Source organism: Lepidochelys kempii, chromosome 27 (genome assembly GCF_965140285.1).
Source record: "Lepidochelys kempii isolate rLepKem1 chromosome 27, rLepKem1.hap1, whole genome shotgun sequence".
NCBI lineage: Eukaryota > Metazoa > Chordata > Testudines > Cheloniidae > Lepidochelys > Lepidochelys kempii.
Genome location: NC_136406.1, coordinates 14,176,177 through 14,202,903, shown reverse-complemented (window position 1 = coordinate 14,202,903; position 26,727 = coordinate 14,176,177). Strand labels below are relative to the sequence as shown.

Sequence of the window (26,727 nt, the reverse complement as noted above, 5' to 3'; positions counted from 1 at the left end):
TGCTACTCTGAAACCTGTCATTAGTGAAGTGCACTAGCGAATGTTACAAAGAGATGACTCATTACTGTATATACTACTGTAATGAGTAATGTATATAATACTGCAGTATATACACAGAGAAAGGACCGAAAACCCTTGATTTTTGGACATCTACATAACGCAAAAATAGCTCAAAATACCCCCCAAAATGAAATTAATAACCCACCCCAAACAGATGCCCTAAATACAATAAAACATAAAAAAAAAGTTGAAATTGAAATGAAACATTTTCATTGACCTCAAACAAACAAACAAAAAATATGAATTTTCCTTTGTGAAGAATTTCAAAATTTTCATTTTTTGCTCCAATTTGGAAAAAAGCCAATTTTTGAAAATTCAAAATATTTTGTGAAACAGAACTGCCATCCTCCGCATAGCTCTATTAATTATAATAATTTATTAGTGATCGCCACAGATAAAGCTGACAGCTGAAAAGGGTAATGCCACCATAGGCTACTATCCTTCTCCCTTGGTAAATTGTTGTTGCTTGGGGAACTCACTGCTATAGGAAATTGAGGCCAAGAACTAAGCAAAATACAAAGAGGGATTGAACATTTATATAGACAGCAAGAATATCCAGAGTTATAATCGTTAAGGCTAACATACATTTTGGAAGGGATATTAAACTTCATGCTTAAGCAAATCTATAACTACTACGGTGGAGGATGAGTCCTAATGTAGGGGGCAGATGAGCCCACATCTGCTACTGCAGGGTTCTTACACCTTCCTCTGAAGCATCTGGGGCAGGACATTGTCAGAGACAGGATACTGGGCTAGCTGGACCTCGGGTCTGATCCAATCTGGCAACTGCCAACATTTAGGCCTGAAAGGAGCTTCATGTGTGGGGACCCCTGTGCTGCACAGAACTCAATGCAGGATCAGAGGTCTCGGGCTTAAAGTTGAAAGTGGTCCATAAAGACCCTTGATGCTTCTGTGTTTGCACAGTGACGAGTGCAGTGGGATCCTGCTCTTTGACTGGGATTTCCTATGTGCTACAGTAATACAAATAATAATGACTGAGAATTACTTATTATTACTTGGTATTATTATTTAAAAGGCAGCAAGATTTAAATATTTAAAGCAACACACTTTTTAATGAAAATAAATGTGACATATAATTAACCCTGGAGAACTTACTGCTGCACGATATTGAGGCAAATAACTTAGCGAGAGAAATGAATGCTTACAAGGTGCCATGAAGATGAAGAAGGTTGTCTGTGGAAGTACCAAGCGCGAGGAATAATATTATTTTTAAAGGATGAGATTGCTGGAAGGGTAGAGGGTCCCCTGTTCCCATAACTTCTGATTTTCTAGGCTTCCCATTCTTAAAACCTCCCATGCCAGGAGTAAAGCTACTCTATAAAGAGCAAGGTTCTGATCCTGTGGGTTGCTGAGAACTTCCTAGGAGCTGCGTACCCTCAACCTCCAAGGAAATCACTGAGCCTTGGAGACATTTGGTAGCTTGCAGGATCAGGCCTGCAAAAGAACTGTCTCCAGGAGTCAAGCTCATAGCTCTCTGCTCTTTCTGTCGTGTATTGATCTTGGTAGAGGGTGATAATTATTTTTCTTTTTTCCTTTGTTGAGTGTTGTGTGTGATGAATGCCCTGGGGCCAGATTCATCCCTGGTGCAACTCTGTTGAGGAAGTTTCAGAGTAACAGCCGTGTTAGTCTGTATTCGCAAAAAGAAAAGGAGGACTTGTGGCACCTTAGAGACTAACCAATTTATTTGAGCATGAGCTTTCGTGAGCTACGAAAGTGAGCTACGATGAAGTGAGCTGTAGCTCACGAAAGCTCATGCTCAAATAAATTGGTTAGTCTCTAAGGTGCCACAAGTACTCCTTTTCTTTCTGTTGAGGAAGTAGTTAAAAAAGGAGGGCATGAAATTGCATCTGCCATAAAAGCTCATAAACAGAATACTTATTCTAGAACAAAGAGACTTTTTATTCACAGAGTGTCCACAGGGGGAGCAATTCCAGAATAGCTATTCAGGTCAATTTCCCCCTGGTTCTCCAACCTGAACCCCTGCTTGCCTTTTGGATGTTGTGAGTCACATGGTGCACTTGCAAGCTGGTCATCCAAAAACGGAGCTACCCAAAGAGAGTGGTGCTGTCGAAATGTGGGCCTATGTATCTTTCCCAAGGCTAGATAATGAGTCAGCAGCAGAGCCAGGGCTTTTAGTATTTGTATTATAGTATCACTTATGAGCCACAAACAAGATCAGGGCTCCATCGTGCGAGGCACAGTATAGTGAGAGACCATCACTGACCCAGTACTCTGACAATCTCAACAAAGGAAGGATCCACACTCCTATTTTAATGGTGGAGAACTGAGACCCTGGGAGATCAAGTGCCAGATTTGAAAAGGTATTTAGGAGGCTAAAGATGCAGGTAGGCACCTAGTGGGAGGTTCAAAAGCACCTAAGTGAGTTAGGTGCCTCATCTCATTGATTTTCAATGGGAGTTAGGTGCCTAACCTGCTTAGGCACATTTGTTAGTCCACTAGGCACCGAAACCCCTTTGTAAATCTGGCCCTAAGTGATTTACAATAGATCACACCGGGAGTCAGCAGCAGATCCAGAAACTGAACCCAATTCATCTGAGTATCAGGACAGTGGCTCAACCACAAGATCATCCTTCCTTCCGGCAAACCAATGGCTTCTGTCTCCTAGCCATGAGTTCAATCCACTTGACCACAGTCTCTCTTCACACAGGCTTGGCTGTAACCAACCATAACATCTGTTCCTCTCTCTCTCTCCCCATCCATCCATCCATCCCATACTTGTCACCTTATTACCTAAAACCTCTTCCTTTTCCCCTCATCTCAACCAACTGGCGGGTCTGATGTGATAACAACTCCCCAGCGAATTTGCTATGGAGCCCAAACCAAACAGCTCCAACCCTGAGCAGCAGCTGGACAGGGGTACTTTGGACACAACTTCTAGGAAAGTCTTTGGAAGATGAAAAACATTGTAGGAAATAAACTACCGGGAAGAAGAGATGGTAAAGGCATCGCTCATTCCATCACGGCAGCCCTGAGGTCAGGAGGCCCATCATGAGCAGGGAAGAAGGCAGAGTTGTAACAGCAGCAGAGAGGCAGTAGAAAAAAGAAAATTGGCACGGCTGCCTCCCCTCCTCCACGCCCCGCCCCAATGCCATGCATGCCCACCACAGGAGTCAAGAAGATAGAAGAAAGGGGAGATAGGATTTCACACATGAAGCACAAAAGTGCCTTAGCAACGGGGCATTTAGAGCTAAAAAAGACTTGATGACACCATGGTTCTTCCCGTAGTTATCACAGAAAGAGGCAGCTCTGATGCTGGAAATGTCCTTAGCTTCCCCCCATATCCTTCTCATGAAACGGGTGGGTTCAGCTGGGCTGCCAACATGAGAGGAGTGCACCTCTCTCCAAATAAATATGTCATGTTAAAAAAAACAACAACAACAGTTATCCATTAAGTCACATGGAGTTGGAATACTGTGCCCGGCAACGCCACTGGGTATTTGTGGTGATCCAGGGACTACCTTGCACTTTACAAACACCTCGGCCAAAGGGGTGAAGGGGTTTTGACGCCTGAGTGCAGTGCTGCCAACTCTCCAGTTGTGCTTAAAGCCCCAGCTCCTGGAAGCAAGGGATTATGTGAGAATCTCAGCTTTCACTTAAAAACAAACAAACATTTCCACCTCTCATGATTACCAAAAAATGCTTGCCAATGTGACTAAAGACTCAAAAACCAGAAGGCAAATTAAAAAAAATCTATTATATTAAAATCTCATGGTTTTTAGCCAATCTCTTGATTTTTCAGAACCTGATTCATGCTTTTTGAATGCTCTGGGCTTGTAATATTGCAAACATTAATTAATCAATTAAGCCTCACAAACATCCCTGTAGGATACACAGATGTTACACTCACTTTACAGATGGGAAAACTGAGGCACTGGGAGGTTAAGTGACTTGCCCAAAGTCATGTTATGCATCAGTGGCAGAGCTAGGACTGGAATGAAAGGGTTGTGACTCCTAGTCCATTTCTCTAATAAGAAAAATAAACACTCATTTAGTGGCTTATGGAAGACGTTTTCAATGTGCTTGACAAGGGTGGTTCAGTATCTATATCCCCATTTTACACAAGGGGAAACTGAGGCAAAGAGCAGCGATGTGACTTTGCCATAGGTCTCACTCAGTGGAAGTTAGGTAAAGAACCCAGGCATCCTGACTCCCAGTCTCCAGCACTCACCTCCACGCACCACTCATGACACCCACAGAAAATGAAGCTAGTGTCGGTCAGGAGGTGGGACATTGCGGTGCAGCATTACAGTGTGGCGATGCAAATGCTGCATGAGACAGCGTTGTCATGATTTTATCACATAGGTCATGGCAAGTAGGGCACAAGCCAGAGCCAACATAGTAGCTGTTGTGACAGATCTCAAGAACTTCCTGCTCCAAAACCACAGGTCTCTGCTATTTGAAGTCCTGGAGAATCTCCTTTAGTTGTCAGCACTATAGAGGTTATGACAAATAACTGAGCATTGCATCTGGTTGCATCTAGGAACGTATATATATATATATGCACACACACATCGCAAGCACTCAGCACCCACAACTGGGACCAGATTTGCCGAATAGCTCATCTCCAATTTAGGCACCTAAGAAAAGTGGCCTGCTTTTCCAAAGAGCTCAGCACACTGCGTGCTCGGCTCTTTTGAAAAGGTGGCCCCAAGTGCAGGTGCTGAGCAGTTGGGAATCTGGCTCTGAACTCTGGAACATCTGCTCTGCAGAGGCCAGCCTTTGAACCCTGCTTAAACTTACCCAGCAGCTACTTCCTGCATTCAGAGCAGAGTGTTGCAAGGAGACTAGAAGTGGAATTGCAGTTGTACTCCAAGCCAACACAAAGAGCTCCAGGTCATGCCCACAGCCACCTCCTTTTCCTCCCCTGCTCAGTTAGGAAACACTTCTTCTTTTCAGGCTTCTCCGGGTCACTCACTTACTCCCCTCTTGGTGGATCAGAAGGCCAAAACAACCAGGTGGAACCTCAGCCTTGTGTTTCTGGGTCTCAAACCCCTGCACTTCCACTTTGCAAGTTTCAGGATGCCTGATTGCTCTGAGTCCCTTAGTGATACCCCAGGAAATGGACAAGTCAGGTTATTCCCTGATACTTTAGTAGGTCAGGTTACTTGGCTACTACCCAGAGCCCTGACACCCAGCGGGGCCGGGTTACCTGACCACCCAGGGGCCTTGGCATCCAGAGGGGTCAGGTTACCTGGCTAGCCAGGGGCACTGTCACCCAAAGGGGTCAGATTACCCAGCCACCCACGGGTCCTGGTACCCAGAGGGGTCGGGTTACCCAGCCACCCAGGGGCCCTGGTCCCTAGTTACTCACTGGGAGTTATTTTAGTGGGGTTGACAGTCCCCCAGACAAGCTACCCTGTTACCCACAAGCATGCGCATGGAGAGCCAGCTGGCAGCCCCCAGGTCCTGCAGCCCTGCCCTGTCTCCACCTTGCTCCATTGTGCCGCCCACGCCCAGCTTGGCAGGCAGCAGCCCCATGCCGTGCCAACCCCCCAGTGCTCGGCCCAGGCATTTAAACGTGTCCGTTCGCTCTGGGGGAAGGGAGGGGATGAGTATCACGGCTGCTCTGAAGGCTTCCTGCAAGAGCCACCACTGATTGCACAGTCTGGAGGAAGGGTACGGCCGGAGCCTGCCCTGCTTGCCAACGCCCAGTCCTCCGGTGCCCAGCACCCCCGGCCCCTTCCCCTCCATGCAGGCCCCGCTTCTGCAAATCTGCTTTCCAGGAATCTTGGTGTGCAGCCCTGAAAAATCACTGCCAGTGTCTCCTGCCTGCCTGGGGAACCTGCAGTGAAGAGAAGACTGGCAGGAAGCAGCTTCACTGGAGGAGGGGGAGGGGGGCAAATATGTTAACACCCCCGCCCCCACCCCTCCACACACACACAGGCACCCACCTTGCCTCGAAAAACAAAGTACCCCCCTACCTTCCAGGCACTGCACGCTCCCTGCGGGGCTGGCTGGGCGAGCCTGGCTCTGGAGCAAACATGGACCTCCCCCCAAGGCAACCAACTTCATGAACAACACATCCTCCCCAGGCAGGATTTAACAGCTGGGGATTGGCATCTGGGCATGGAGCAGAGCAGAGGCTTGACTGGGGAAGGAAGGGGAGGGGGGGAGAGCTGGGCTCGCATAGCGGGGCGGGACTGAGACACACAATCCAACTTGTAGCTCTCAAGCAGCGGGCGGAGTGAAACAAGATCCCCTGGTTGCCAAAAAGGAGTGCACGGTTTCTCTGGGGCGCTTATTCCCTCCCCTGCTCCAATCCACGCACTCCGCTCCCTGCTCGGAGCCCCACTCCTAATTTGCTGGTGGGCCCGAGCAAGCGGACCATGAAAAGCAGCTTGGAGTGGGGGAAGGAAGAAGAGGCTCCTCGGGGGGTTGGGATCTTAGTCTGGAAGAGGCGAGCGGTCTCTGGTTCTTACTCTCTAATAATCCAGAAACCAAGGAGGCCAGGATGTGGGTGCAGCAGCAGGAAGAAGGCAGAGAAAGGAAGGAGGAGTTAAAAATGTTGCCCCAGTGAAAGCTACTGGCCTCATTCTGCTCTCTCTTCCACCAGTGTGGCCCCATTCATTGCAGTGGGTTTCCTTCTGAGTTACACCAGTGTAAGAGAGAGGGGAAGCTAGCCCAGTGAGTGCATGGGGGATAAGTCAAGGCACCCAGATGGGTCAGGTTAGCTGCTTATCCATGGGTGCTAGCACCCAGATGGGTCAGGTTAGCTGGTTACCCCCTGGATTTCACGCAAAGGCATGAGAGCAGCACCTGCTCTTAAATTGTTGCGGCTCTATTTATTTGCTCCAAAGAATTTGCTGGGAGGGGTGGGCCGGACCGTGCTCCCTAATGAAAGGCCCCAAAGGGGTGTCATTCAGACTGGGATCTGGATCAGGGCTCGGGGGCTGGGTTTGAGGCTGAATCAGACTTGGATCTGACCGTGCCAAAAATATCCCGGATGCTGATCTCACAAGTCTTTGGCTGCATTAAAAAGAAGAAAGAAGGCTGCTCCCCACTTTGGATCCAATGTGGAAACAAAACAACCCCTGGCCGGTTTGGTTCTGGTACAGATGGGAACACTAACACATCCACCAAACATAAAGGGGTTTGGATGTGAGATCTCACAGCCCCACCCCTTTCTAACACATGCTGGGACCTAGATATACTGGACTAGATCCTTAGCTGGTATAAACCCCAATAGATAAGCAGTGTGGTCCAGTGGTTAGACCACTGTTTTACAACTTGGAAGGGGGCTCTATTCCCAGCTTTTAACACCGAGCTGCCATGTGACTTCTGGCAAGTCATTTAGATGATGAACCCTTTGGGGGCAGGGACTGTTTCTTACTATATGGATGTAGAGCACCCAGCACAATGGGGCTTGGCCTGTGTTATGACAACTCGGTAAAACTGCAATATGAATAATAATAACAGCAGTGGTTGAGGATCTGGCCTGTTACAGATATTTTTAAAAATGCCCATCACTTCATAGAGGAAGCAGTCTCTGTTTCCAGCCATTCCTGGGAACTTCAGGTACATAGAAAACTTCAGCCTACAGAGCATAGCTGTTTTTTAAAGTTTCACAGCTGACGAACAGGAGAAGGGGCGCAGGCATCTGTACCTCATTCACCATCCGGATATCATCCAGCATTTTCTCGTTACTTAGCATTGTTTTAAAAAAATGCACACGCACAAAAAATGCAACCCGAAGGGTTGAACAATGAGCAGGCACTTTGGAAATGCCAAGGCAAAGAAATAAACAGTGGTGCTTTTGCTAAGGCCCTGGGTGTGGTTGGAGAAAAAACCCAAACTGCCTTAAAACGAGAGCTAGCCATTTTTGGAACAGCACAAGAGAAAGGAAATGTTAGGGTTGCTGAACCCACAAGGGCTTGGAGGTTCCTGAGAGGGACAGGCACACAGGCTAGCAGGGCCACACCATCAGCGTCTATTGTCCCAAAGGGTAAGTCTACAAGGCAAAGAAAAACCCGCGGCAACGAGTCTCAGAGCCTGGGTCAATGGACTTGGGCTTATGGAGGTCAGGCTCTGGGGCTAAAACCAGCAGTGTAGACATTGTCACTTGGGCCAGAGCCCCAGCTCCCAAGCGGGAACATCTACACTCCTATTTTTAGCCCCACGGCCCAAGCCCTGTGAACCCAAGTAAATTGACTCGGGCTCTGAAACTCAGGTGCTGTGTTTTTTTTTTCCAGTGTAGTGAACGCTCCTTACAAACTACGAGCCTTTGTTTAGCAAAGCCCAGACACAATTCCTCACAAATTCAGTGGGCTAAATCCTGAGCTCCTTATTCTTTCTTTACTCTGTTTTGACACCCTCTTCACTTCAGTTAGAGCTTTGCTTCAGTGAAGACCAAGTAAAAAGTCATGATCCTAATGTTACAAACAACTGCTGGGCAGTGAAGAGTCCCCTACAAATCAATGGGATTAAACACATAACAGGAAGCACCTGCAGCTTTCAGACCTATGTAAGGATCTTGGTGTATGGTCCTATGCACATGCAGCTTTGCTGAAATGCAGCCATCTCTGGGATGGAAGGCACCCTCTATGTTGCACAGCAGGGGAAAGGAAGGAAGATTTTGCCCAGGGATAATGCAGCAAATCCCATTTACTCTTAAATGTGCCACGTGGCCTATAATGACTATGCACAGCTGACAGGATCCCCTCCTTTTAGGATCTCATTTATGAGAGCTACCCCCGTAGTACTCTGTGGTCAAGATCCACCTCTTGTGTAATTCTGCTGAAGACTACTGACTCCAGGGAAATTACACCAGACACAGCTGAGCTATCCAAATGTCGAACCCATGGTGCTAAGGCAGTCTAGCTAGTTCCAACCCCAAGCTTAGGCCACAAAGCTATCCCTTCCATCTGCCACCCTCTCCAGAAAGACACGGCCAGCATGGGGCCAGTAATGACTTTCACGAGTCCATCACACATTCACAGGACAGCAAGAGTCTCACATTTTTTGGGGGCACCCCAAAGCAGCATGACAACAGAATGAGGACGTGTCGTCACGCTGTGATGTAACATGTTGCAGCGTGACTTGCTCGGATGTTGGCGCAAGCATGGATTGGCAACGTGATCGGGGCTGATGCAAACAAGAGGAAACCCTTCTCCTAAATCTGACTGGGGCTTTTCATTTGAGTCCTTCCTGTCCAGGGCCTCCCTACTAAGCTAAAAAGTGGGTAATGGAATTAAGGCTCCATATCATTGGCTGCCATGGGTACAAACTCCATAGCAATATAAAGTCTGCTAGGGATTTCACTATTGCCATCGCTTTTACATGGAAGACACTCAGATACTAGCGTGACGGGCAGCAGTATAAAACCCTGCGCTAGCCAGATAATTATCAACAAAGGATGAACCCAAGGTTTACCAGGGCTTCAAATCCTCTCCTGAAGGCCAGAGGGGAGGGCAGGACAGCTGAAGGTCTTTACCAGAATAGTAAGGTATAACCCTAGTAACACCCAGATCCCTTTCATTAAGGCTCTCAGAGAGCTCTGCAAACAGGAATCATTTTACAATGCTCCCTGGGAGATAGCTCAGTCTTGCAATGCCTATATTACAAGTGGTTAAGAAGGGGAGGGAAAGTGACCTTGCCCAAGGTCATCATCAGAAGCAGGCATAGAACCCAGGAGTCCTGAGGGCCAGTCCCCTGACCTAGCCACTCAACCCTTACTGTGAAACGGGTCGGGGAGTAACAGATTTGAAGTCCTGCTTTAGACACTCTTTGAATGGTTACAGCACATGCACAATCTGTATTCAGTGGCAATTCTTTCAATTCGTGCACCTTAACAACGAACTGGGGCCGGACCTGTATATTGCTGAGCACCCATGACTTACACAGACTTCAGTGGGAGTTGAGGGGCAAGGCCGGGTGCTTCATGACCATTCTCGTGTCAGCTGCTTCATCCCCCCAAGAGAGGAGGTTTACACTTAGCCCTCTTTGTGCCTCAGTTTCCCCGTCTGTAATGGGGGAATGATTTACGATTACAATTTATGTAATGTATGGAGTCATGGGCCAGTGCCCTATTGTGCTAGGGGCTATACAAACCCAGTGATGATCCGCCCAGCTCTGTGGGGCTGAGTCCATCCCTGTTTGTGAAGCACCCAGACGTGACAGCAGCAGCAAGTGCTGCAGAAATGCAAACAAACATACATTCCTCCTGCTCTGGCTTCTCCTCCGGTGCCAACCTGTTTTTCCAGCCTCAGCATGGAGACCAGCACCACCTACACTCCTGCCTGCTAGGCACATGACAATGATCCCGCCCCTGTCACCCCCGCTGCCAAAGTCTATGTAAATACAGTAACCGTCTTACAGTCCCTGACCTTCGCAGCTTCAGTCACTTATAATTCCAGCTGGGATCTCCAAAGCTCCTGTCAATCACACTGATCCCGTCCCCCTCCCCCAACCCCTCTGGCTGGTGCTGGCTAAAAATAGCACGTTCCATTACAGCTGTTTACCCAGTGCCAAGCTCCAGCTCTCTCTATCCATGACACAAAGGCTCTTTCTCTCTCCCTCCCTCCCAGCAGCTGCAACTTACAAGAGGAGTAAATATATCCTGGTGTATCTTAGCCTCATCTACACCAGGAAATTTGCCCTTTCAGGGTCAGCAGTGGGGTGCATGTGAATTTATACAAGCATCCCTAGAAACTGATGTCTCCCCTGTTCGACTGCGGATCAGGTACGGCACGGTGCTCGCACATACTGGCCGGTGTGTGTCAACCCAGATCTGGAGGGACCTCTCAATAGGGACGAGATGGGACATGAATCTTCACGACCTACTCAGCCCCTCTTAGATGGGGCTGGCAAGAAGGAAATCAGGTGGCATTCACTGCAGCCATGTTGCTTTTCTAAGGTGGATGTGGCTGCCCACTGGGAACTGGGCTGAGACCCACCCAATTCATTCCACAGAAATCACCCAACAAGCCCTCAGGGAGTTCTGGAGTTTGGTTATTACCAGTCTGCGCTGGATTTGAATTGGTTTGTTTATTTATGGAGGGCTGCAGCATTAAAACAAGACAAAATAAAAGCTAGCAAGCCAGACACCCGCAGACACCACCCAGGGCAAGACTTTAGGAGTTCCTGCTCCAGTTTGCATGGCACCATCAGCTGCATTTGTGCAAAGAGCTAAATTCTGCTCCCGGTTCCACTGGTGTAAACCTCAATGACTTCAGTGGAGTCACTCCAGATTCACACCAGGATTACTGAGAGCAGAATTTGATCCATAAAGTCTCAGAAGACATCAATGTGGCCAATAGGAGAGCACATCTCTGTCTCCCTCATTAACATGGCATGTAATACTGTCGTGATTTCGGTAAGCACATCTTACTCGTTTAAATAACTATAATTCCAGACAGACACAGAGTGTGATGTTCTTCAGAATAATCATTTAACCAAAATGAGACATTTCCTTGGTTAGTTTTGCACCACAGGGCAGGATCCATGTGACTGTGCTTAATTTGGCTAATTAATTACCTTGCTTGTTATTATGAATTATTTTATTGTTTACAGTTAACAACTTGGCCAAAATTCTGTGACCCATAATCTCTTGGCCCTTGAATGCAAAGCCTCCAAAGTCCGTGAGCATAACCTCAAGCATAAGTCACAGGCTGTATTTGAACCCACTGCTTTCAGCACCACAGCACAGACTCTTCCCACTTGAGCTACAGAAGTAACTCTGCTAGCTGGTGGCAGTAGTAGACTGTTATCCTCCACATGGAACAACCGCTGGGAAGGGAGGGGAAGCATGTTACATGGGCACCTCTGCTGGCATGTGTTCCCTTTGTACGTGCAGTGTTTCACATACACCATGGCTGTGCTTCCAAATTTACCATGTGTTTCTAGAGTGCGATTTGAAAACGCAGCCCAGTGGACAAATCTCCAGTTGTGATTGGACGGCAATGATACATCAGACAGGATACCTGTGTCCCCCACACCCTTTTCTCCTTTCTTTCACCCCATATGACCAAGTCCTTACTCTCTCAATGCGCAGACACATACCCAGGGGAACATTACCTTCTTTGGCCTCTCATGGTGGGAGACAGGCTTCTCCTGGGCAGGTGACACAGACCGGCTTCTTCTCCCGGCGATGAAGGAGCTGCCTCCAGAGTGACGCAATGTCTTCTGAGATAAGCGGGGGATTTGGGGGGAGGAAATGGAGACCAGACAAAAAAAAAAACAAAGAGCCAATGGTGAGGACAGGGCCAATGCTTCAGCACTTCAGCAAAATCATGACTAAGGCCTCGGCTACACTTAAAATTTAGGTCGATCTAACTACGTCACTCAGGGGTATGAAAAATTCACACACACCCTGAAAGCTGTAGTTAAGCCAAGGCAACCCCCCAATGTAGGTGTGGCTACAATGGCATAGTGGCAGCTGTGCCTCTGTAACAACCGTGGTGTCGGTGTGGCCTAAAACAGGGGCCACATGGCCCTTTGCTGGTCTTGGGAAGGGAGGCTGGAGGAGTTCCACCCTTTCACTAGAAAGAAGATTACAAGCAGGATAACCTACAGCTTGCCAACTTTCTGGGCAAGCTGAATGAGGACAGGGGATTAATGAGACATGCTTTACCTGACTTCCCCTCTCCTACCCCAGCAACTCTCCATCTGGTCAGATGGACAGCCCTCTCCCCTGCTTCTTATACATCACTCCACTTCAGATTCCTCCTCGTGGCCTCTTGTGCCTTTTACTTTACACAACAATAATGGTGTGAAGAAACCACGTGGGGAGCCCAACAAATGTGTTTAGTATGCGCGACTGACATGCCAAGCCTAGTTATACATGCATACTGCTGCTCTGACTGGTTTCGAAAGCACAGAGCAGCACAGTGAGGGCCACCAGAGGGTTCACAGACTGCTTCAAGGGATACTATCCAATTCCTGTATGTCACATGGCCAGTGCACAAAGACACGCACGAGGCAGAGGAAGTAGCTGGGCCCTGCCTGGGTGTGAGAGGTTTGTAAGCAAGGAGGAAAGGAGCTTACCTATGAGGAGGAGCTGAATTGTGACAGCGATGGTGCTCTGACCTGATTTGTACCACCCCTAAACCCTTGCTTAGCTCACATGGGTAGATATATATAGATAGGCCCAAACCAGACTCCCCTGCTTGGCTTCTACATCCAGACCCCCTTCCTAGATAAGGCCAATGCTCTTGAGTAAGATGTTGGGTGAGGGGGGCTCTGTTCTCAGACCCCTGGTGAGGTGGCTGCTGGGGAGCCCTGCTGCCTATAAGTGCATCGGGAAAGCAGATACAGGGCCATGGTTGTCCTGGGTGATGAAGGGACCCACATAGCAGGAATGTGGCCTCCAGTTTGACTTTGGGGAGGAGGCCGGAGATATTAGACACGGAATGTGACAGCCCTGAGAAGTGGGAAGGAGATTGTGAAAGGCCACCAAACAAAGCAGGGGCCGAGAGCGCTGGGGATTAGGTGTCCTTTCCAGTAGGGTTGGGGAGAGAAGGGGTCTCTAAATTGGGAAGGGTCCCTCTCCCTCCTATTCCTCTTGTGATGTAATGGGGAGGAGCCCATTTTCCTGTTGCCCCAAATCTCCCCTGAATGCTGGGCAGCGTGTCACCCTCCTCCCTGCATTTTGATGGGGATATATATATATATATATATATATATATCTGTGCTGCATCTCCTGGGTGTCTTCATGCCATCTTTGGGCCGCCCCTGGTTCCAGGCATAAATTAGGGCTGCTCTATCTTACAGCAACCTCTTCAGGAAGGCATATGGGTTGGACAACAGCTCAGAACCCCCTTAGTACCAAGAGCCCTGTAGCACCACATTCCCTCCCGTCCTGACACGTCCCCTACTGGTCCCAAGACCACCACCTAGGCCAGAGTAGTAATGGGCTGCTTACATCAGCCCTATGCTGCTCCTGCACCTGGAGAATCTCCCCCAGGTCCCTTGAGTGCTCCCAGAGTGCCCTACAGGGGCAGGAGCAGGGGGCCAGAACCAGCCCCATAGTTTTAAAGTGCTTTGCGTCAAAGGTCAGGGAAGGTAGCCACTCGCAGGCTCTGCTAGCCCTGTGAGAGCAAGAGAACCAAGGAGCGGTCCATGGCACAGACTAAGGTCTCGCCTACATCCCCTCAGGGCCTCTCCTGCTGCCAGGCATTGGGACGATCCAGGATCAACCCCCAAGATGCTGCCTCCCCTTTCAAGCGGGAATAAGCCCTACCAGGGAAACAAAGGGACTCACCATTTTGTTGAAGTGATACTTGCAGTAGCCACAATATTTGACATTGTCGACTTCCAGAACTTCCTCTTCACACAAGAGGCCGGCCATCTGGGCACTGAAATGCACAAGGTGGGGAAGGCAGCAGAGCATAAACCTCAACAGGCCATGTGCTGAGTGCTTTGTCCCATGAAGGGCTGGATGCTTCCCATCCTGGCCTGTTCAATAAATGGTTTGCGATGGGGGGAGAGGGAGAGGGTAGCGATTTGAAAAACATTAGGAGAAAATTTTCACCAAAATTTTACACTTTGGAACCATTTCAACCTCTCTCTAAGCTGGTGGGGAAAATTTTCGCAAAAGGTTTTAGTGGAAACGTTGAACATTGTCTACCACCTCTATCTGTAATTTTTGCATTTAGCTGGGGACTGGTCTGAGCGACATGTGATTATTCCAAGGGACAATAGCTCATGAGCAAGGAAGCCAGGCTGCTCCCAGTGCAAAGCAGGGAATTCCAACCTTCCCATGATCGACAGGCTCTGAAGGTGCATGAGAGATGGGACCTTAAAAATCACATATTTCTGATGAAGCTCTTCCAGGCCCCTGTGCTCGTGAAAAAGCATCCCTGGGCTGTGAGTCAGCCTCTCTATCCTTAGATTTCACCCAGTCCTAGGGAAATCCCCGTCACTCACTGCCCCGCCCTGGGAATGCCTCCTTCTTGTGAAATTTCACACAACTCTGGGGAATCTCCTCCACCTCTGGTAGGTGTGTGTGGGGGATATAAAGTCAGTGTTATTTGCCCAGTTCCCCTTGGAGTGAGGCCCTGTCTGCTGCTTAACATGGCCTCAAGGCTGTGGCTCAGAAAACAGCTGATGGGGGCCGTTACCGCGGCGACTCACCAGGTGACATGGAAGGCTTGCCGGCAGCCATGTCGATTGCAGGTCATACAAGCCCCAGAGGCTGCTTTGCTCTCCCTGCCCTGCTCTTCACAGATATAGCAAGTCTGGGGAAAGGAAACGGAGGGCTATGAGCTGTCCCTCAACCCCATGAAGGCCATGCAATGAGCAGGCCTTCCCCATCCCATGCACACTGCTCCATAGTCCGCAAAGACCTTCCCAAACTTCTCCCCGGGGGGTGTATCAGTTCCTTCCTGTGACACTGATACTGGTTTATTTTTCAGTGTTCCACTCAGCCTCAGCCCCATTGATCCGAATAACAGCCTCCTTGCCTTTCCTCCCACGCATGTTTCTCCATAACCCGTGAGTCAAAGACAGCTTCAGCCCACAAATTCCCCATAACATGTGGGTCAAAGGGAGACCATCCCCATTCTCCCTGCAATGCATTGGGCAGATGAACTGCCACTCCTGCCATCCCCTAATAATAGGGGGGGACAGACACAGTCTAATCCCACTCACAGTCTTCCCCTGTCCCCCCAAATAACAAGTGGCTCACACCACAATATGGGGCATTGCACACACAACAAGAAGTGTTCTCTGGGCAAGGGCCGGGTGAGGGCAATGGGAATGCAAAGGCACAAGTCAGAGGCAGAGCCATGGCAATGGAGGGAAATCAAGGTAACTTGCAAGAATTGCCACAGGGCAGGACAAGAGGCAATGAATTCAAACTACAGCAGAGCAGATTTAGATTAAACCTCAGGAAAAACTTCCTAACGGTAAGAACACCAGGATAATGGAACAGTCTGCCTGGAGAAGACATGGAAGCTCCTTCTCTGGCGGTTTTCAAAAGGAGGCTGGATAGCCATCTGCCTTGGATGGTTTAGACACAACAAATCTTGCATCTTGGCAGGGGATTAGACTAGATGACCCGTGTGGTCCCTTCTAACCCTGTGATTCTAGAATTTTAATGAGACTTCACTTTATTATATGTTTTTGAAAGGGAATAAAATACCCGGAAATGAACCCAAAGTGGATAGGAAATGCAGGGAATAAGAAAAGGCCCAACAAAGACCATATGGAGGTAGGGGTATCTGGAGAAAAGGGAGAAAGGACTGACAGAGACCTCCTGGATCATAGAGTCCGCCCTTATGTCACAGGGTGGCTGGCCCCTTTAAAAGGAGTCAGGGCCCAGTCTACCCACAAAGGGCTTCTTTAAGGAGAATGAGCCTAGCCTAGCCCAGCCCAGCCCCCGTGCCAATAATTAACCCCCTTGCACTTGATAAAAGGGTACGAGCTCAGCTGACGGAAGGTTCTCCTAGAGAAAAGAGGCTCTCAGAGCAGCGTCTAGAAATGCTAGCAGGAGGTAGAAGTCTACCTGGTCGAGAGCACACAGGCCCAGGTGGAGACTGTGAGATGTCTGAGGAGAGGAGACCTGTCTGAATTAGCTCCCGGAAGAAGGGTGGATTTGAGGAGCTAAGGAGTTTGTACTTTGTGCAAGAGTTAATAAGTAAGCCTCCTTATTAGCAGGAGGAAATCTTGGTCTAAGTACTCTGGTCTACTAGTAAATAATTGCATGACACGAGAAAGAGAGAGGAGAGGGCCTGCAGGGCCATGCAGTGCTTAATTTGTAATGAAAGAGGTGCCAGGGCTCAAGCAATTTTTTTACTTTCATAATTAACACAGCAAGCCTAGACGCACTAGGGATGAGCCCGAGCACAAATTAAGCACTGGGGCCATGCCATGCCACAAGGGGGTGTACTCAGGGGTTGGCATGCTGTCATATCACCCTGTTCATAAATGTATCAAGCTCCATTTTAAAACTAGTTAGGTTGTTTGCTCTCCCCACTCCTCCTAGAGGGACTCCTCTGATGGTCAGAATCCTTCTTCTAACTTCCAGCCTAAGTTTATTCAAGGCCAGTTTAACCCCCTTTGTTCTTGTTCCAACCGTGTCCTTTAGCTCGAATAACTCTTCTCCCTCCTCAAGCAGCCTCACCTTGCTGAAACGGTCGTGAGGTACATACTGCAGGACAATCGGCTCCATGGTCAGCACGTTGGCGAACTGCACCTCGGGGATGTACAGAGCACAGACGACATGGGCCCAGCCTGGGGAGGCAAACAGGAGACAGAAGATCACAGCAGGCCCCCATGAGATGCCAGAGACCTAGGGAGGGCAGCAAACAGGCAGTAGGATGGAAGATGACCTCTTGAGGTCCCTTCCAGTCCTATCTTTCACAATTAAAATCTCAAGGCCAGGCCCCGGCTGGAAGGGAGGGAACTAAACTAAATCACATCCTGGCCTTGAGATTTTAATTGTGAAAGATAGGACTGGAAGGGACCTCAAGAGGTCATCTTGGCATCCCCACATTTTGAGGCAGGATGAATTATAACCTAGGCCATCTCTAGCAGGAGGTTGTCCAACCTTTTCTTAAAAACCTCCAATGATGGGGATTCGACAGCCTCTCTCGGTAGCCTGTTCCAGTGCTTCCTTATCCTTAGAGTTAGAAAGTTTTTCCTAATATCTGACCTACACTGTCTTGCTTCAAATTAAGCTGATTCCTTCTTGTCCCACCCTTGGTGAACATGAAGAACAACTGATCGCCATCCTCTGTAGACAGACAGATGGCTAGATACCACCTGCAAATTTTAACTAAAGGGACAGAAATTTCTTGGAGAGAGCAGGTTTAGAATGTCCACTCCTCCCCACAAATGACCCACTCGAGATCTGAAGCTCAGACTGTTGCAGACCAGCCAGAACCACCAGCCAGCTGGGAGAAGGACAACTCTCCACAAGATGCGGATGGGACAACTCTGGAGGAAAGTCCCACTCCATTATAGCAACCCCCCCTCCCCCCCGCCCCAGTTTGATTGTTAAATTCCGAATCCTCAACAGAATCAGATGCAGAAGCAGAATCTCCACCCTGCCTGGGACAGCACTAGCCCAAGTTGAACCATCATCACAACAGCCACTAGTAATGATGATAAGAATACCTAGCGCTTATTCCTCCATAGATCTCAAGGCATTTTACCAAGGAAGTATCATTTTCCCTATTTTATAGATGGGGAAAAACTAAGTTACAGGAAGGTGAAGTGATTTGCCCAAGGTCACCCAGCAACACAGTGACAGAACTAGGAACAGAACCTCTTCTTTATCCACTACGCCGTCCTGCCTCCCCACTAACCGACTCCTTTGCTGGAAGTCTCAGCAGAGAGGGCAAGAATTGACTAGCTCTCTCAGAGAATCAATTCCCCTCTTATCCCTACTCGGAGGTGTTCTCTCCAGCATAATTAACCTTTGTAACTCACCGCTACAGCATATGATTGAAGTAAATAGTTTAGTAGGTTATGTATTTATATGAATAATAGCAGCATCTGCAGTGACACTAGCTTAGGTGAAAATTACAAAGGCCATCCCCATGTTTCAGGGCATAAACCAGAACACCAGCTAGGGGTCAGGAAGGAATTTTTTCTAGAGAATAGTGTTGCCTGTGTAGGTACATTAGGAGGTACGTGTGTGTATGGTAGGGGAGATGTCACTCCTTCCTCTGGAGCATTCGGCATTGTCCACTGGTTGGCAACCTAGACAGCATCCAGCACTAGTAACCTAGATGGACAATGAGTGCAGTAATTTCTAGGTTGTTAACCGCTACTCTGCATCTGGAACTGGTGCTGCCATCCCCCCAGCAGACAATGCAAATGAGAAAGCAAGCTGACTGCTCTGTGCAGGGGCATTTACCTCCATTGTCGGTCCGTTTCAGGGCTCCATCTTTGTGGGGACACAGCTCGCATCTCTTGAAATCAAACAGAAACAATGAGGTTAGTATGGTTCCTGGTAAGGGATGGGGAACAGAGATGTTCTCATGTAGCACATGGCTGGATCATGTGGGATGATGTTTTCTTCACTGAGAGGAAGTGGTGTGTGGGGGGAGGATACTCGACAGCAGAGCCAGATATTGTCCTGTCTGCAATACCAAAGTGTTTGAAGCGTTGTAGCTGTGTTGGTCCTAAGACATGAGAGAGGCAAGGTGGTTGAGGTAATATCTTCTATTGGACCAATTTCTGTTGGTGGAAAGTATAAACTTTCTGAGCTACACAGAGCTCTTCTTCAGGTCTGGGGAAGGAAGTAGACTGTCTGAATCACTCTGCTTCCTCCATCTGAGCTATTCGGCTTCCTGCCCCCAACGTGAAGAAGCGCTCTGCGTAGATCGGAAGTTTGTACCTTCCTCCACCAGAAGTTGGTCCAATAAAATGTTACTGCATCGACCTTATCTCTCTAATACCAGAGTGCTGCATTTACACCAGAGGGATCCAATGAGTGATTAAGAGCTCGGATCCTTAACCGGTGTAAATTGGTGTAGTTCAGTGGCTCTGAACCTTTCCAGACTCCTGTACCCCTTTCAGGAGTCTGCTTTGTCTTGCGTACTTCCAGGTTTCACCCCACTTAAAAACGACTTGCTTACAAAATCAGACATAAAAATACAGAAGTGTCACAGGCTGCTTGTATTGAAAAATTGCTGACTTTCTCATTTTTACCATATAATTATAAAATAAACCAACTGGAGTATAAATATTGTACACACATTTCAGTGTATAGTCATAGAGAGCAGTATAAATAAGTCACTGTCTGTATGAAATTTTAGTTTGTACTAATTTCGCTAGTGCTTTTTATGAAGCCTGTTGTAAAACTAGGCAAATATCTAGGTGAGTTGATGTACCTGCTGGAAGACCTCTGCGTACCCCCAGGGGTTGAGAACCACTAGTCGTTCCACTGATTTCAGTGGTACTATGGTGATTCACACAGGCTCAGGAGCTAAGCCAGGGTCACTTTTCTATTTGCCTCATTGTGATAATACACTTGGTGGAAGGAAGCTAGCTCAGGGGATACAGAATCTTTCATTTCTAGGTCACTGGTCCAGCCTCGGTCAGTAGTGACTGAGGAGCAGATTTTTAAAGCTATTTAGGCACTGCTGTGGTCAGTGTTGCAACACCTAAATACCATCAGCTGTCAATGCAATCTTAGCTCCTAAGTGGTTCAATCCCTTTTGAAAAAGAGATTTAGACTCTTAAATCAGTTAGGCCTCGCTGCACTGAGTGTGACGATGCCTGAAAGCCCTTTACAATTCTGGGCCCAAGAGTTATGAATGACCGTGTGAAATGAGCTTGGAGGGTTTCAGCTCAAAGATGGGCAAAGCATCCGCAGGAAACAATGAATTCAAAAAATCCTGCACCTTTTTCTGTCCATGGTTTATCAGGGACCAATTTTTTTACCTGTATTGGTTTTATGGGAAGATATTTCACACAATATGGGTTGGTCATAAAGTGCTCTCAGCAGCTACCGCTCCAAGTGTAAAATCCAGCACCATTCCCAACACACGAGTATTTATCACAAGTCTCCCGATGTTTGATGTTAATGTGCCAGATCCTGTAGTCATGGAATTACATTAAACTCCCAGCTTGCTTTCTTTTCTTTTTTTTTTTTTTTTTTTTTTTAAGTAAATTTCTGGCCCTTGTGGTTGTGGAGAAACCAGGACTCAAGTAGCAGCAGGCAAACAAAAAGAACCCAAACATGTTTTCAAACCATCTCAGGATTTTTCAGCCAATCGCGTGATTTTGGCCTGGCTCGTTATTTCTGGATGCTTTGGGGCTGGCAGTGCTGGCAGGGGTACGCGGCCTCTGAGCAGGCCCTCTGCCCAGGGCCGGAGCTCACCCTGGCTGCAGGGTTCGGACTCGCCAGGATGCAGAGGCTGGAATTCCAAAGGGAGCCCCGCCCCAGCTCTCCTTCTGACCAGTGGCTGGAGCGCCCCACCGCCCACCTTTCGCCATCGTCCCTCAGCCGGTCAATGGGGGGCTGCAGTGGGCGAGGGTAGGATGCCTAGTGTGGAGAAGGGAAAGGGGCAGGCAGCCCCAGAGAGTGAGGAACTGGCCCCAGAGGCAGTGCGCTGTGGCGGTGAGGGGGGCTGGCCCCACTGAGAGAAATGGCCATGGCAGATGGGGAGAAGACGAGACCCAACTAACGCCGGACCCTCTCCACAGCACTGCCAGCCCCAGGACCATCCCTGCCTCACACCAGACTCCTGCTTCCCATCTCCACCAGCCTCTCCGGAAGCAGGAGAGGGAGCCCCACCACCAGGGAGGCCGCTGCAGCCAAAAGGGGCTGAGGAAATGCCCTCCGGCTGTGAGGGGAGGCAAGACCTGCCCAGACCCATCCAGCCCCCTGCAGTTCCAGCAAAGGAAGCAGCCAGGAGGGAACAGACAGAGACTGGCTCAATAACACACACCTGGCTGCCCTAATTAAAATGGCGGCAGGGGACAATGGAAGTGGAGACTCTGGCCCTGGACAGAGGATCCACCCAGCACCTCACAGCAGATGGTGAGTCCCAGTATTAATTCTTTCCACACCTTTTTGTGTCGCTGGCTATTTGTATCTGGCTATTTGTGACAGGTGATGGCTCACCTGGTATTTTTCCTGCTCCCTGGTTGGATGACCCCAACCCACAATGAGCTTTCCAGATGTCTCTCAGTACTGGCGTGGCTTTTACAGCAAATGTGTGTTCCCAGGAGCGTGTCCGATGCTGGCACACTTGTGCCGCCAACCTCGCACTAATGTTTGCGGAAAGAGGCGGCAGGAGAAAAAAAAATTTCCTCCCATGAAAAAATTAAGGGCAAACAAAATGTATTTTCTATTTTTGTTGACATTTTTTCTTGTACGTTTTGCAGGTTTGGGATGAAAAATCCAAACCCCGCAAATTCTCAATGAAAAACTGACCCTTTTTTGGCGAAAATGTCCATTTTGTCGAAAAAGCCATTTTCTGTCCCCCGCAAAAAAAGTTTCCATGGAAAATTTATGACCAGCTGTAATTATGGGGGCCATCAACGTGAGCTGGGTGGGTGGAGGGGCTAGTGGAATAAACGTTCCTGGATGTGGGGCCCTTGTTTGGGTTTGCTGTATGTTACAAGCTCTAGAGATTCCACTCCTCAGTGGGATAGTGTCCCGAGTTAGAAAAACCATCATCGCATTTAGCAACAAACAACTGCTCCTTTACTGGCATTCTCAGCAAAAACATCTGTAGTTGAAGGGGTCATGGAGACCCAACTCCTCTCTGCCCCCTGGAGGTAACCTCTTCTATAGGCTCGAGCTCTCTTGTACACTGGGGTGCGAGCCACTGTGCAGATGTGCTTCACGCTGGTGGGACACACACAATTTGCCCCAGGGCAGATTAGACCCATTTCAAAACAGTGGAAATCATACTGCACCTGCGCAAGCTTGTGTCTACAGGAGGGGTTTGCAACAGGGTAGCTGCACCAGGGCCTGATTCTGTATTGCCATGCACTTTGCATCAGTGCAAACTAGGTGTCTGAGCCTATCACTTCGATTTGATAATGTTTCACACCCACTTTGCTCCGGTGTCAGTGACTGCATGGCAATGGAGAATCAGACCCTTACGCTGCAGTCATCTTGTAGTTGTGATTGAGCAGCAGCGAGCATCACAGGGGCCCCTGGTCTCTGATCTCTAGTGCAATACACATTAATATGTGTGTATAATATAAAAACAGCCTGAGAAATTTCTGGCCATGGGCAGAGTTTGGGAAGCTTCTGCTCTCCTGGCCTATGCTGTACCTGCTCTCTGGATAAATAAGAGACTCAAGTCTCATGGGTTGGCAAACCGGCAACTTTCACCAGTGCTAAATAATATTAAAAATAATAAGAAACGTGGGGGGAAATGGTAGAGTCCATCAGGAACTCAGCAGTCAGCCCCCCACCCCCTCGGCACAAGAATGAAAGACATTGGGTATTGGTCTGGTATATGAATACACTGCTTCTGACTGGGCAGGGATTGCCAGGGAGGGCACTGGAGAGCTGCTCCCATGATCTGCATGGAAACCCCAGCAAAGCCCAAAGAGAACAGAGTAAACTGCAGCCCTGTAGTAAGAAATTTGCACTTGAAAAGGCCCCTACACTCTTCCCTCCAACCCTTAGATCAAAGTGTCTCTCCCACCATGCGATTAGCAAAGCTCTGATCATAACAAGAGGGGTTAACAGTCCCACACAAGACTTTTAATAGTCCTGCTTCTAAAAGACAGCTAAAGCTGCCCTCCGGGCCACTGCAGCTTACTGGGCTTCCCAGACAATTTGATTACAAAGTGGAATAGGTTTTCAGTTGCTTACTGTAAGCACACTAATGTCCATAGCATCCTTTAGGGACCTGCGAATTTGAGGAGGGGTTCTGAGTAGGGATTAGCAGTTCTTCTTCCTTACGTTCAACCAACCTGGTCTCTAGTCTAGCCTCCTGGGTTCTCCTTCCAGCTCTGTGAAAGGAGCAGAGCCTAAAAGTTAGAGCAGGGGGGCCTAGAGGTTAGGACTCCTAGATTCTCATCTTAGTTCAGAGCAGGGAGCACAATCTAATGGTTAGAGCAGGCGACTGGGCATGAGGACTCCTGGATTCTCTTCCCAGCTCGAGGGAGTCTGGTCAGAGCAGCGGTATGGAATCATAAGATCTAGATTTTAAAACCCTGGGCAAGTCATATATTTCCCTGTGCTTTAGTGACCCCATTTGTAACATGAGGCTATAAATATTCATTCAGTTCATGTTTTTTGGGGAGGTAATGTTTAATCTTTATAAAGTGGTTTGAGATTCTCATATGGTGAGAGCTATGAAAGTGCAAAACCTTATTAGAGGCTGGCTGTTATTTCTCAAAAACAGCAAGTAGTCCGGTGGCCCCTTAAAGACTAACAGATTTATTTGGGCATAAACTTCTGTGGGTAAAAACTTTGTTCTTTTACCCACAAAAGCTTATGCCCAAACAAATCTGTTAGTCTTTAAGGTGCCACCGGACTCCTTGTTGTTTTTGTGGATACAGACTAACACAGCTACCCCTTGATACTTGTTATTTCTCAGTGGAGTTCAGCTCAGAACCAATCACTGCAAGTGAGATATGGATGCCAATGGATCGTATCACTGGTTACTAAAAACATCTTGCACTTCTACTGCAGAATTTTGCAACCAAGGCTACCCAGGGGAAGATAATTTTCCTCTTAAAGAGGAGGAAACTAGGGCACAGCAAAGCTGCCAGCCTCTGGCAGTGCCAGGAACACAGCCCACGTCTTCTAGGTCTTAGTGTACTACCCAATCCACTGTGTTGTGGTATACAAGGCCACATAGTAAATAGCTAGCAGAGCTCAGCACAGAACTCACAAGAGCTGAGTCAGTCCCTCACTGATCACCAGATGCACAGCTTCCTACATCAAAGGACTGACTCTTTCTAGGTATTTACCCATCTGTGCATCTGCTGTTACGACTGCTAGCGTCTAACACGCATAAGGTAAGAGATTTAGCTAGGCAGTCACCCCCTGCTCTTCTTAGGAAATAAGGTTATCACTGTCTGGTTATTATGGAGCCAGGACTGAATATCACATGAATGAACGGCATCACTGAAGCCCACTATGCATTGTCCAACAGATTTCACTGAGGGTGAGTTAAAAGAGGAGCCACCTGCAGGGCCATTATTCTCCTGCTATCTTGAAGGTAGATTGAGGGGCATAGTCTCCTGCTGAAACATTACAGTCCTCGCCAGGCACACAGGTGAGGGCCCCCCCACAGGAGGACTTGCATGTGCATGTATATTATTTCAGCTGAGACACTGTTTGCACTGTAACTAACACAGCAGGGTGTCCTTCCCTCGCAGGGGCAAGGAGGAGGAGGAGGAGGAGGGGCGTGAAATCCAGATTACCATTCCTGTCCTGACCCTCTGTTAGGAAACTATTTGCATGGGATAAAACCACCTTCAGGCACATTCCATACTCTTTACCACAGTGTATATAAAAGCAGTATTTCCCAATGGTTAGAGAAGCAGGGCGGGGTCTGGGAGTCAAGGTCTTGTTTGCAGTCCTGGTTCCAACAGGGGGTGGGATCTAGTGGTTAGAGTTGGGGTCTGCAAGCTAGGAGACATGGGTTCTCTTCCTAACTCTTCCACTTACTACTTTGCAGTGTAGACAAGCCCTTAGCTTGAGCTCTTTGCCAACTCGCTTCAATTCTGTGTGCCCACCTGTGAAACAGCTATAATATTGCCAGGACTCCTACAATCCCCAGCTGAGACTGGGGACCCTACTGTGATAGGTGCTGCACAGGTACATAGCAAGGGTTTGTCTACATTAGTTTAACTAAAGCAGTGATTTAAAAGAATGTAGCTAAATCAGTGCAAAAGGCTGCGCGGGCACTCTTAAACCTGGCTTATATTGATTCTGGCCTTGTCAACACAAGATTGGTTTGATTTAAATCAAGCAGGGAATTTCAAAGGGAGTTAGGCACTCAAATCATATTAAACTTCAATAGGAGGAAGAACATTTGAAGGACTTGGCTAAGGTTATCAGCAGAGCTGGGGTGAGAACCCACATCTCCTGAGTTCCACTTCCCACCCCACTGGACCATTCCTGGGGAGTAAAAGGGGAACAGAATTATCTAGTCAGTGTAAAGACAGGTGTGACTTGTACTCACCACCCTGGCGGCTCTCTCTTGAGATTCACATTTTCGGCAGAACCAAGGTCCGGTGGGAACCTGGACAATTCCGTAGCAAGCTGTGAGGGAGAAGCAGGAGAAAATTAATTTGGCTTTTTCATTGTTTGTTTAAATTATTCAGATTCATACACAAACAAAAAAGGGGGGAGGGCTGCCTCTCCAAAGCTATAGGCAGGCAGACTTAAATTACAAGAGCAAAAATTAAAATTAAACAGCAGCTTATCCTCCCGACTCCCACCACCAGAAAACACAATACACCCACCTCTCTCTCCCACCCCCACAAATCTGTTGGAGAACATCCTCTGGCTCTGGTCAGACCTGCAGACCCTAGTGCATTGTAAAACAAGAGTCAGTCTGAAGGCCCAAAGGAACCATTAGATCATCTAATTCTAGTCTGACCTGCAGCATAACACAGGCTGTGGAGTTTCACCCTGTAAACACAGGCACAAGGCAGCAAACTGACTTGCCTTACTAGCAGAGTGGGGAATAAAACCCAGGATTGTCTGGCTCTCAAGCCTAAGGCCTTGCCACAGGACCACAGCAGATGTCTTGCATGCAGTTAGCTTGAGGCTGCAGAGGAGGGTTTTAAAGGTAGGGAACATTCTCCTTCGATCCACAACTGGGGCCAGATCTTCCGCTGAGCTCAGCACTTGAATAAGGGACCAACTTTTCCAAAGTACTCAGCAGTTCCACTGTGACACTTCAGGCCAGACTTTCAGAAGAGGTCAGCACCCAACATGCAGAAAGCTTCTGAAAAATCTGGCCTGAATGAGAGCTGAGCTCATTGGAAAATCTGGCCTAGATGGAGTGGAGAGATGACTCCCACAATCCCCAGTCAATTTCAAATCCACCAGGTTCTGCTTTATTTAGATTTAAAATAATTAAAAAGACTCCTATCCAAGGCTCTAGGGGTGCCCTAACCATCATTAATAATACAGTAAAATTATAGCAGCATTAAAACAATCGTTTCACCAGGAACTTTGCCAGCCAGACAACTATAGAATCTCTTTTCCACCTCTTCATCACCGTGAAGCATACCCTTAGCCCT

At 48.2% G+C, this 26,727-nt stretch overlaps 1 protein-coding gene across 4 annotated transcripts in view; it reads right to left on the bottom strand.

Moving 5' to 3' along the window:
- MLLT6 (MLLT6, PHD finger containing) overlaps positions 1-26,727 on the bottom strand; it is a 68,522-nt gene that overhangs the window by 36,945 nt on the left and 4,850 nt on the right. For 2 of the 4 annotated variants that reach the window (XM_073326420.2, XM_073326422.2), the window contains exons 2-7: positions 25,659-25,738; positions 18,902-18,956; positions 17,162-17,271; positions 15,172-15,275; positions 14,300-14,393; positions 12,100-12,222 (exon numbers count right to left, since the gene is read on the bottom strand). In XM_073326420.2, coding sequence (XP_073182521.1) covers positions 12,100-12,222; positions 14,300-14,393; positions 15,172-15,275; positions 17,162-17,271; positions 18,902-18,956; positions 25,659-25,738 — 566 coding nt within the window. The remainder of the gene's footprint in view (positions 1-12,099; positions 12,223-14,299; positions 14,394-15,171; positions 15,276-17,161; positions 17,272-18,901; positions 18,957-25,658; positions 25,739-26,727) is intronic. The other 2 variants (XM_073326421.2, XM_073326423.2) reach the window with 2 other exon arrangements.